The following is a 12,555-nucleotide window of genomic DNA, read 5'->3' as shown; positions in this document are numbered from 1 at the left end:
TCTGTGAGCTCAATTTGCCAATGAAATAGAGATGTAAGTAGCACAGTAGCCTGCCTCATTGGGGGCTATGTGTAATACCCTTTTGCAAAATGAAAAATATGGGCTAAATTCACCATTGTATCATTGATATTACCAAACCACCCTTTGCTCTTTTCAGGGATGAAGAAATCGAGGGTGTTCATTAAAAGCTTAACAGTTTGAACCATAATGTTCATACGGTTAGCGACTGAAATAGAATGCTGCCTCACACTTCTTTCCCATTGCTTTTGCCTTACAAATTATCCCCAACCCCGGGAGCCTGAGGCTAGATCAGGATTACAAAGTCATCTTCTACCTGTTCAGCAATTAAACAAATTCACAATAGACTTTTCCTTCTATTTAACTTTTATTAAAAGAAGTGCTAAGGTACTGAGATGCAGTACATCATATTTATTACCAAAATTATTAACAAATATACAAAACTTGTACATGTAATTTTCTTACATCCATTTATTCTCTATAATACTGATTTTTGTTCAAGTAGGTTATCTACAGTATGTAAACATCCCTTGGATTGACCTCACACAGATTAGGAAAGCCCTCTAACCCATGCTTTTGTCAGATACTTCTTTTTTATTTGGCTTTCATTTGTAGCATCTAATCTCCACATTTGGCACATGGAAGAGACATCTACAGTGCAAAAGAGGCAGATTTTTCTGGTTTCATTCTGAACAATTTTGCAGGGGCACAGTTAAAGAGCTGAGAGGAGACACGAGCACTCTAATTTGATGGCGCTGGATGAGCTGTAATGCCAACATCTCTTGGTTCAGCCACTAAACTTGAGCATAAAGTCAATGTCTCTTCCTTCACCCACCCTCCCACCCATCCACCCCCATGCAAGGCTGATTCAGTCTTAACCTTGTCTCAAAAGGGTTACGGGAAATTCCATCCATCTCAGAACACGTAGGTTAATTTCATTGAGTAACAAGCTTTTTGTTCTTGTGGGTTGGTTTCTGTGGTTTGAAGAGCCAGCAAAACTCTTAAATGGAGAATAAGATAAGATAAAAAACAGATACGAGAGTAGAACTTTCTGCTTTCAACTGGCATCTCTGTACCCAAGGCCAGAGGCTTTCTGTGGTGGAAAAGTGACAAAGGCCTTAGCGAATGGCAGAGAAAAGCCACCCTTGTCATAACACCTTGGACTCCAAGCCTTCACATAGAGTGTCAGAAAAATCAAAAAGAAAAGAAAAAAAGGTAATTACAGGCTCTGCCCTCTTCTTCCTGGGTTTCCTTTTGCTTATTTAACTTAATCTACCCAAGTAAAGCTGATCCAGAGAGAGCTCTGTTCGCCTGCTCACCCCCATTCTCACTCTCCAGCACAGTATTGCTCGTGTGGTTGGCTGCACCTTGTCCGCGAAGCACCCGCGGAGAACGTCTGGATTTGGACGCGCGCCTGCCTCCTGGCTTCCGTCACCACAGCGGCGCGGGTCCCTCCGACGCCCCGTAGAGCTCGGCCAGCTTCCGGAAGCGGGGCCCCCAGTCCGTCAGGAAGTCGAAGCTCTGTTCCGAGTCCGAAGTGGCCGACTGCAGGGAGCTCAGCGACCCCGCCACAGAGCCGTCCCCCTCGAACATATACGTCTGAAGGGAGTCGAAGGGTGGCGCCCACAGGTCCATGTCGGCCTCGTAGAGCTTGGCCAGCACGTAGCTGTGGACGGTGCTGTTCACTGCGCACGTCTGAGGCACGTAGCGGGAGAGGCTCTCGATCTCGGGCAGCATGTCCTGCCGCGTCTTGGGGGCGGCCCCCGCCTGCGCCTCCCGGGGGTTCCACATGGCTGCGATGTCGAAGGCCTCCGTGTCCTCCTCTCCGCCGCCCTCGTCGTCGTAGCGGACGATGTTCTCGTGGATGTTTTCCTCGTCGTCGATGATGTATGGTTGTTTCCGGTGCCGCCTCATGGACAAAATGAGCAACACCAGCACTGCGAGGAACAAAAAGGAGAGTGTGTTTACAGAGGAGATGTGGCTGTGTGTGCGGTGACTAGAAATAGTCTTTATTCACCACGGATAGGGGAAGGGCTACCGAGTGGAGAGCTCAGAGATAGCTTTTGGATCTCTGTAACCTCGGGGAGTTCTAATTTAAGTCCACCTTGTTCTCTTTCTGTAAGTCAGGTTGTGGACAATGAAGCCCTGTATTTCTTCAAATGGTTTAATTAGAAAAAGTTGCATATAGTCGCTTAACATCAGCTTGCTGTTTTGAAATTATGTGTCTACACCTAACACCCAATTTAAAATCCCACTAACAAAGCACAAAGGCCTGCTATGGACCAACATACTCTAAGGACCAGATCACGTGCTCTGTTTATATGATGATAAATATACATTTCTTCTCTTGTAATGTGAAAGTCTTATGTAGGTGGAATTCTGCTTCCGTATATTAGCATCTTAATAGGATTCTACTCTGTATATAATCACATCTTAATATGCACAGAGACATACATACTAAGTATGCACCAAAGTTGTAGTCTTTTTATACCTCTAAAAAAACAACAGAACATAAGTGATCCCTGGGGTCCAATAAACTCAGGTTCCTCAGAGAAGCCTTTCATTAAAGAGGTGGTTATGGCTTTCTGGACCCAAGGGTGTTTATGGAAGGCAGAGAATGAGCAGTGGCCTTTTATATAATTCATGTTATCAAAGAAACACCACACTGTTAGATGTGCCCTTGCAGGTTTGGATAAAATTTTATCCCAACAAATGCATTTTTCCCCCCTAGAATGTGTTCGCCGGGGTTTAAAGGAGAGATAGAGATAATCCCATTGAGCTATTTATCTCTCTGACTGAAAACGTTTTCCAGGAAGAGTGTTGAGGTTTTAGCTGTAGAACTGCTATTGATTTTTTTTTTTTTCTGGTGTGCTTTGTTACAGCTGGTGAACAGTGACAGTTTGACAGCACTGCAAAATAAGACCCCAGTTTATCCAAGGGGAAAAAGTGGAGTACATTCATACAAGCAGTAAAAGATTACAGACTAATAAAACTCACAACAATGATTTAAAAATTTTTTTGAATGTAGATGTGTGCTTTTTTATAAATTGCAACTAATGACATTAATATGTAATATTTTCCCGGATAGCTTTGGTGACAAAACATACACAGGAAACGATGATATGCTCGTGTGTATTTTCCAAACTGTGTGCAAAAATACGAGGCGTGCACTAAAAGGAGGGTGGGATTTCTAGAGAAAAAGAGACTAATAGGACTCTAAGGAAGCGTGGGCTTGAATCGAGCATGAAAGGTTGGAGTGTGATTTGGATTGATGCAGGTTGGAGATGTGAGATTCGAAGTGAGCATGCTGTGTTTGCAGGATTCAGTAAAGTTATTAAACCCAAATATTTTTAATCCTCTATGCTAAGCAATGGGGAAACAATATTGAGTGTGACATGGATTCTGCTCTTGTGAGTTTGTAATCTAAGGAGATTATGGATGCTGGAATTGCAAGTCAGACAGTGATAAGGGCTGTTAGAGCCACAAGTGTCACCAGGAGAGTACAGAGGTAGGGCCGGTGAATTTTACCTGGGAGACTGGGTAGGGCTTCACAGAAGTGACCTTGAAGTGGTAGGGGTGGTATTTCGGAAAATGCTAGGAAGCAAAATTGGAAGTCTTTTGAATACCTTGCTGGAGAGAATTCTGATGGTCACGGAGAATTAGGCTGTTTATATAGAACTAGTCCGTCTCTTGAAAAATAAAGATTGCTACATGTCTTTTTTTTTTTTTAGGTAATCTAATTTAAATAACAAATATTACATAATGCCCTGAAAATCAGATTTTGAGGAAAATGGTCTTATTCAGCTGAAAGGCTTCTCTGACAGAAGAGAATTAGTTCTAGGGATGGTTTATTCTTCATGCCTACCACTATAGGCATGGTGCGTAGAGCTTACGAGATTTTCTAGGAACTAGATACATATATGAGGCATGAAAAAAAAAACAGGAAGTCAGAATTAATTTATTTAGTTGTCCATAAAATGTAGTATTTTGTTGACAAATGCAAGTCAAATCTTAAAGTTTGATGAATTATTTTTAATGTGGGATGTGTGCTCTTAGAAGTAAGGATACTTAAAACTGTGAGGATTTTATGACAGCTCTGCTCAATTTAGCTCCTGAAAACTGTTTACTTTTTCTGTACAGTTTAAAAGACAAGACATCATCATGAGTGGGAAGGGATAAAATAAATTGTCCCTTGTACACCATTTTTAAAAAACTAGAGAGCCTCTCCAAGCCAGTCTCTTGAAATCAGTATTTCTGTAATGATGGCTTTTTGTGGGCCAGGGTGAACTTTTAACTTCGACATTTTCCAAAGATAGAAGTAAGGACAGCCAGTCTGGAAATTCCTCCCAGGAACAAGTTTCTTCAAAGTCCTCCTACAGGTTGTCCACTTCTGTGCTAAAGGACTCCCAATGCCACCTTATGGAAACTCAAGGAATTGCAGGGAGGTTTTACTTGTCAATGCAGTCAAGGTCCAGAAACCATAACAATTTTCTCTGACACAGGGATCCCAGAACTTAGAAAGGTTGCTTATTTATACTCTTTCTCTCTTTACGTAGGACTGAACTAAAACAACAAAATTAAACCACATGTTGTGTTTTTAAATGTATTTTGAGAAGCACATTCCACAGACCTACCTAGAAAATCGAGGGTTGACATTTTACACAGGAACTTCTTTCTTTGGTCTGTCTCTTGGTATAGAGGTGAACTTGGGATCAAGGATGTAGGTGAATATCTGTACCTCTATTCTAATTTCAATCCTCAGGGCTTTTTCCCTCAGAAAACTCGGATTTCTTTTATATTGAATAATACTAGTATCTACTAAATCTGTTTTTCTCTAAGCAAGATATATATGCTATAGATTAGTTCAATAAGAAGAGCAAGGATATATGTACAGATACTTTCTTTTTTGCAAGAGTTGGTTTAGGTGTTTTTGTTTCACTGTTTTTGAGTGTGGAATTAGAAAAGAATTGCAAGGATGGCCTTACATACCAGGGAGTTGGGGCGCCACCTTGCAGTATGACTTGAGAGGAAGAAGGAAGGGTTCCTTACCCCAGTAGTGTTCTGCCACTACTAGCCTGTTATGTCCTTATTTCATCAGCAGAGGCAGACTGACCCTGTGTAGTCACTGTTCCTGGTTAGATGGCCATGGTGCCTGGGAGGGGTACTAATCACCCCAAACAGCTTATTCTCCAGAAATCTGTGTGGTTCACACCATCACTTCCTTCTGCTCTCTGCTCAAAGGTCTTACCAGTGAGGGATTCCCTGACTACCCTGTTTGAAATGGCATCTATCCCTGTCACTTGTCCAACCAGGATACCTTATCCCTCTTCCCTTCCCTGTAATACCACCTCCAGAATCGGGATGAGCGTTTAGGAGAAAGGCAGTGCCATTGAGCCACAGGGGTGCCCAGTGTGTATGGCCTGCCTGCATTTCAGCCCTGGCTCTGCCTCTGACTTTGGTTTTGAGCCTGTCACTTACCCGTTTGTGACTTAGCTACTACTTAAATGAAGGGGTTAGAAGAGGTGATCATCAAATCCTGTCTAAATAGTAATTTTGATTCTATGATGTCAAAATGAACCTGCTTTGTTCTGAAGTAAACTCAGGAAGGCCAGAACTTGTCTGTTTTATTAATCCTAGCATCTTGTATGGTGCCCCAGCTCATAGTAGATACTTTATATGTGCTTTGATCTTGCCACAGACACCTTGAAGAAGGGACTGTCCTCAGTTTCTTTACTGTTTTTTGCAGCCTCACTCTACCACCTTTTGAGTAAGCAAGGTGTGGAAGACCAGTTCTGAATAGCTGTATCAGGAAGGTTATGAACAGATGTCTGAGTGAGCACTGGCAGGACTCCACAGAAGGGAAAGCAGCCCCTTACTCACCTAAGAGGACAAAGATGCAGGCGAGGATGGCAATGAGGGCGCCCCGGCTCAAACTGACTGGGAGCATGTAGGCCTCTGGGCTGCAGGACATGACGTGGCCATCGTCGTCACAGCTGCACACTTGGATGGTCAGTGTGCCTGTGCTGCTCAGCACGGGCTGCCCGCTGTCTGCTATCAGGATAGGCAGGTGAAAGACACTCTGCTCCTGCTGCCGGAAACCAGATCTCCTGGTTAGAATCCGTGCTGTGTTATCTGAAAGAAGGAGGGGTTCCAGGATTGGAAAAGGGAAGATGAATTAATTTCTTGGATTGAGGAAAGCAAGGGGTCAGGAGCAGGGTGTAGGAAGGAAAGAGGATAGTCAGATATTCCCTGGTAGTGGTCAGCCATGGCGGGTTTGCCTGGATCAGCATTTGGATTCAGAAACCATGCTTTTTGCTTGCTTTTAGGCAAAACCCCGAGGCCTAGAAGAGAAAGCCTTTTTTTTTGAGTCTGTCTTATCCTTTGTGACATAAAAGGCCCAAGGCAAACTGTCAGACTTCAGATCTAACAAAAATGTCCCTGGGAAAGCTTGACAGAAAAGAACAATCACTGGTGACTTGTGGTCCCTGTTTGTTCCTGCTCAGCAGCTTGCCAAGGCCCCAGTGCTGCTTTGTGCCTCCAGGAAAAGAATGCTGAGGAGCCTGTGTGACTGTGGCAGATTACTTATTTTTGCCACTTTGGCTGGAATTCACGTCTTTTACTATTTTCTTTTATGCCTCTGAAATGCAGTCACCAACTCCTGTGTTTCCTAAAGAACCTGCTCATTTAGTAGAAGCTTCTTTGAAATCCCCTAGTCACATGACACACCTTGTTATTTCTCCTGGGTTGGTGGTCTCACTTTAAGCAGTTAACATGAACTTGGTGAAACTTTGTTCCTGATCAATACTAGAAATCTTTCCTCCAGTTTTAAAGGGGATTAGTCAAATTATTAGATATTTTCTTTTTTTTTTCTTTTATTATTATTATTATTATTATTATACTTTAGGTTTTATGGTACATGTGCGCAATGTGCAGGTAAGTTACATATGTATACATGTGCCATGCTGGTGCGCTGCACCTACCAACTTGTCATCTAGCATTAGGTATATCTCCCAATGCTATCCCTCCCCCCTCCCCCCACCCCACAACAGTCCCCGAAGTGTGATGTTCCCCTTCCTGTGTCCATGTGTTCTCATTGTTCAATACCCACCTATGAGTGAGAATATGCGGTGTTTGGTTTTTTGTTCTTGCGATAGTTTCACTGTTGGAGGGACTGTAAACTAGTTCAACCCTTGTGGAAGTCAGTGTGGCGATTCCTCAGGGATCTAGAACTAGAAATTCCATTTGACCCAGCCATCCCATTACTGGGTATATACCCAAAGGACTATAAATCATGCTGCTATAAAGACACATGCACACGTATGTTTATTGCCGCATTATTCACAATAGCAAAGACTTGGAACCAACCCAAATGTCCAACAATGATAGACTGGATTAAGAAAATGTGGCACATATACACCATGGAATACTATGCAGCCATAAAAAATGATGAGTTCACGTCCTTTGTAGGGACATGGATGAAACTGGAAATTATTAGATATTTTCTACAAAATCGGGATGTGTACGTGTGTGTGTTTACATTTATATTCACATATTGTGTTGTGGGAGTTTTCATTTTTAAAATCTACATTCTCAAGTTTCCTGCAGTAGGTTTGAATTCTAAAGTAGATATACTTTCACAAAGCTCAGATTATTTTCAGCAGAGGAAAAATTTGAGAGATGTAGTAGGACACGCAAGAAGTGATTCTCAAAGCTAATACCACCAACACAGAGGTCCCATGGATGTGTTTCATATTTCATAGGAAAAAGTCTAGAACATCACAAAAAATTCTGAGAGCCTAACCTAAGAAAACATTATTAGTGATCATCAATATTTCTGGTTCTTCTTCCCTTTTTGGACATAATAAAGGATTATACTTTTCTATCCTCTTAAATGTGGGTATGTCTGTGTGATTTGCTTTAGCTGAGCAATAGTGATTTGTGTTACTTCTAGGCAGAAGTCTGTATGAGCCGGTGTATGAGTCTCCATGCTCTTTCCTTGCTGTAGTTACTGAGAAGGAACCACAGGGTGTGAGATGCAGAGCGGGGCGGCTTGAGACACTAAGCTCAGACCCACAGTAGGCTGTGTGTGAGCAAGAAATTAACTGTAGTTGTGCTAAGCCACTGAGATTTTCGTGGTAGTTGTTCCCGTAGCATAATCTGGGCTATTCTGAGTAACACATTACCCCTTAATTAACTTTTCCTCCTCCACCCTGCTTTTTATGCTAACAGCTATTGTTACGAAAGGCTCATGTGCCATGTACCTGCACTTTGCATGCAGTATCTCACTCAATCTTCACAATTTGGACATAGTAATAATCTTACTCCTTTTCAGAAATAGAAGTAAGGCCTAGAGTGATTTTATTACTTGTTTGAAGCCACTAACCTAGTTAGTAGCAGAGCTGGGATTTGAACTCTGGTCTCTCTGTCTCCAAAACATGCACACCTTCCATTGTGCTATATAACTGCTTATTTAGTTTAGTAATATTAACTGTCAAAAAAAATTCAGATAAGCATAATCTCTTCCTGCTTTGATACATGCTACTTCTTATTTTCTTCTCAATGGAGAAAGGATGCCTACCTGAGGATTATATTCATATTTCCACCTACCACACAACCCATGCACCTTTCTGTTTTCCAGACTTAATAGCTAAATACTATCAATTCCACTTTGTAGCTTTAATTGCTTGTTTTTTCAGAAAGCAGGTTTTTCTCTAATCAGAACTATTTTTTTATTTTTTAATTTTTTTGGTTTAATCCAGGCGAGGTCGTGAGACTTTTAGAAACTCTGACTAGAGCCGAAATTCATAAAAGTATTATACCTATAATATATATGTTTCTTGATCTAAGAATTATTTAAGATTAAAGACAAATATCAGAGCATCACATTGCTGAGTCCAGTGCTGGAAGGGGCCTGGCATATAGTAGCCACTTGGAAAATTTTTGTTGAATGTGATAATGAGGGCTTTAGTAACTTATTTGGAAACAGCATTTTTTCCTAAGGTGACACAGAACACTGTTTGTGGGGCAGGGGTGTAGTGGGGGCGCATGGTAAAACAGGACTCGATTTCTAATCCCAATTTTAATGCTTATTCAGCTTATTGACTCTCTGGTCTTGGGCCATTTGCTTACCTTCCTCATCTATCAGATGGGACAATAAGAATCAGAGGGATTAATAACTTCCTTAAAGCCTCACAGAATTATTGTAAATATCAAATAAGGTATGGGAAAATACTTTGAAACTGTAAAGTACTATATACACATAATTCTTTTCATAATGTTTTGGGGCTGAAAAGTAAAAAAAGGCTTTACTGGAGATAGTGCCCTGTTGTGTTCATAAAAGGACATCATGTTTCAGGCACAGGAACAGAGGTAGTTGACAGTAGATCTGCCCTATATTAGTCAGTTTTTGTTGTGGCTTTTTTTAGAGACGGGATTGTACTCTGTCACCCAGTCTGGAGTACAGTGGTCTGATCATAGCTCACTGCAGCCTTGAACTCCTGGGCTCAAGTGATCCTCCCACCTTAGCCTCCCAAGTAGCTGGGACTACAGGTGCATGCCACCATGTCTGGCTAATTAAAAAAAAATTGGTGGGGATGGGATCTTGGTGTGTTGCTCAGGCTGATCTCAAACTCCTGGCCTCAAGTGATCCTCCTGTCTCAGGCTCCCAACTAGCTGGGACTACAGGTGTGTGCCACCATGCCTGGCTAATTTTTAAAATATGTTTTTCAGAGACAGGGTCTTGCTGTGTTGCCCAGGCTGGTCTTGAACTCTTGGTATCAAGCAGTTCTCCTGCCTCAGCCTCCCAAAGTGTTGGAGTAACAGGCATGAGCCACTGTGCCTAGACTTGTTCAGTTTTAAAATGAGCCTCAGTAAAGGATACTCGTGAGATGAATTGTCATTTGGAGATTAAGAGTTCATGCTTTCTGTTGAAGATGTGCTGACTTCTGTTTTGGGAAACCTTCCAAGAGATGAGTCACGTCTTACTATAGTCATCCAGTGCTGGTGGCCCATCTTTTTAAGGAATTGGTTCCATAAGTTGGTGCCCAAAGTCCTCTAAGAAATTTGCAGCATTTTGCTGCATTTTGTTTCACTTATTAGAATGATAGCTTAGCTGAACAGTTGAAGAAAAAATATGATGTGTTACAATGTGTTATTTTTTCCCCCCCCGGGGTTGCCTTTGTAAAGCCAATCCTAGGTTGAAAGCACTTTTTTGCGGGAATAGTTTCCCTGCGAAGCAGATAAATGAATAGTTCAAAATTTTGACCCAATAAAAACTTCAGGATATTTAATTGAAGTATTTTTGCCTTTATAATTCATATTACCATTCCTTCCAGAATTATTATGGTATTTTTATGATGACATGTAGGAGGTTGAAGGGATGACTTAGAAGAATGCTTTCCCATTTAGAAGAAAACAGGTTTGAGATTCTCAAGTTTTACAGCAGAAAACTGTCATGTGGGGTTGAAGTAATACTTTTAATCTCAAATAATTGATGTTTGAAACTAAAACCAGGCGTGCCTAACCTAATCATGACTTTTTGTTACCCTTTGCTTAGATTTTTACAAAGTGGCAATTAATATTTTAGAATCGAAATGAAAATGAGGCTACTGCAGTCTCGAGAAGTGATGACCTTCCCAGGGTCAGATGGCTAGCTGGCAGCAGAATTAACAACAGATGAGGTTCATTTGACAGTTTAACTTATTTTTTCCATTGCCCTGACCTTTTATTTTTCTTTTGAAGCAAATCATCTGGCTACAGAACAAAAGTCCTTCCTTTTCCCATCTGTGCCCAAAGAAGACTGTGCTGGGTCTGTGAGCCCCTTAGCTGGTCTGAATGCTTGTTGGAAAAGAGGGGCCTAGAATTCTGTTCCATCAAAGCTATAGTGGGGAACAGTTTCTGGATAGGGAACCCTACCTGAAAGTATGTCTCTAAATCATTCTAAAGTAATAAAGCTGTTTCAGTGCCAAAACTGTGTTTATGGTCCTATATTTGCCCTTTGTTATCTCTATTACTTATCCTTTGTCTCCTTTTTGTTTGGAGAGCTTTTTACTGTTTCCTGCTTTGATCCCTGCCTAGAAATGTGCCCCCAGGGTTTTTTAAATTTTATTTTATTTTTATCCTGGGTCACTTTCTTTCTCAGATTTTTCCCATTGTTACAGAACATATGAACAGGGCTGCTACCAGTGGGAATGAAGGATTTTGCCTCTGTGCTTTGCAGTGTTTCTGGCACAGGACAGGCACTCAGTAAACACCTGTCAACTTACTGACTGAATGAGTTTTAGAGTTGGCAAAGGGTTCTCTGTGTTTGTTGTTCTGAAACAAAACTTTAAAAGACACTGTGAGGCTGGGTGCAGTGGGTCATGCCTGTAATCCTAGCACTTTGGGAGGCTGAGACGGGAGGATTGCTTGAAGCCAAGAGTCCAAGACCAACCTGGCCAACATAGACCTCCATCTCAAAAAAAAAACCAAAAAAACAATTATTAACATCCTCCCTGCTGGTAAGGAGCAGGTAGCCTTTGACACTGTTTGCATAAGACAATAACTCAAAGTAGCTGGCCTATGCTGTAGAAAAGCATAGTTAGCCAACCATCCGCCTGATTACCTTGGTTGTCCCTTATGGTAAAGTTGGGGTTGTTAGCAGCCTCAGGAGCCAAGCTGTAGTAGAAATGCTGACCATTGCGTGGGTCATCGTGGTCCACTGCACTCACTGTCTGGATCAGCTGAGGGAGGGACATGAAATCAGGTGAGCTGGAGCCAAAGGAAAAAGCACCAGGGCCCAGTTAAATCCCAAACCTGGAAACACAATGGTGGGTTGTTTTACCTTATGAGAAGGATATCATTGATATAGGAGAGGGGCAGGGAAATGCTGGGTAGAGAAGGGCAGGGTCCCTGGCGAGGGCTCCATCCTCTGGCCTGTGCCCACGGATCTAAGTGAGAATAGGGACTCCTGTTTTCGGGCCCAAATGTTGCATTTTCCAAGACCACTCTGGCCCCCATGCCCCCCATTCTGTACCCATATAAACCCGAGACCTTAGCGGGCACAGACACAAGCAGCTGGATGTTGAGAGGAGAAGAGCACACCAGCAGACACTGGCAGACTAGCAATGGTGGAATGATGCAGATGCCAAGGGAAGTTCAGCCCGGGACAGTTGGAGAAGAGTCTGGCCACTGGGCAGCCTGAATCTGGGGGAAGATCACCTTCCCACTCCATCCCCCGCTTCTGGCTTCCCATTCATCTCACTAAGAGCCACCTTCACCACTCAATAAACGTTGCACTCAGCCTTCCAGCCCATGTGTGATCTGATTCTTCCAGTTCACTGGGCAAGAACTCAGGCTGTCACACTGGCCGTCTGTCCTTGTGATAAGGCAGAGGGTCTATTGAGCTAATACAAGCCGTCTGCAGAAGGCATAGCTGAGAGCGAGCACACTGTAACACACGCCCACTTGGGCTTCAGGAGTCCTAGACGCTGCCATGGGGCCAGAGCACAAAAGCGCTCCCCATGGCTTCTGCACCTGCCCATCTGCATGCTTCCCCTA

The 12,555-nt window shown here is 42.5% G+C and overlaps 1 protein-coding gene across 3 annotated transcripts in view; it reads right to left on the bottom strand.

Moving 5' to 3' along the window:
* Positions 1 to 366: 366 nt before the first annotated feature.
* The window catches only part of CDH20 (cadherin 20), a 223,918-nt gene continuing 211,729 nt past the window's right edge, over positions 367 to 12,555 (bottom strand). The window contains exons 10-12 of one of the 3 annotated variants that reach the window (XM_054461275.2): positions 11,621 to 11,738; positions 5,899 to 6,150; positions 367 to 1,955 (exon numbers count right to left, since the gene is read on the bottom strand). In XM_054461275.2, coding sequence (XP_054317250.1) covers positions 1,450 to 1,955; positions 5,899 to 6,150; positions 11,621 to 11,738 — 876 coding nt within the window. In that variant the 3' untranslated portion in view covers positions 367 to 1,449. The remainder of the gene's footprint in view (positions 1,956 to 5,898; positions 6,151 to 11,620; positions 11,739 to 12,555) is intronic. The other 2 variants (XM_054461274.2, XM_063653779.1) reach the window with 2 other exon arrangements.

This window comes from Pongo pygmaeus, chromosome 17 (genome assembly GCF_028885625.2).
Source record: "Pongo pygmaeus isolate AG05252 chromosome 17, NHGRI_mPonPyg2-v2.0_pri, whole genome shotgun sequence".
NCBI lineage: Eukaryota > Metazoa > Chordata > Mammalia > Primates > Hominidae > Pongo > Pongo pygmaeus.
This window is presented reverse-complemented; position numbering and strand designations above follow the sequence as displayed.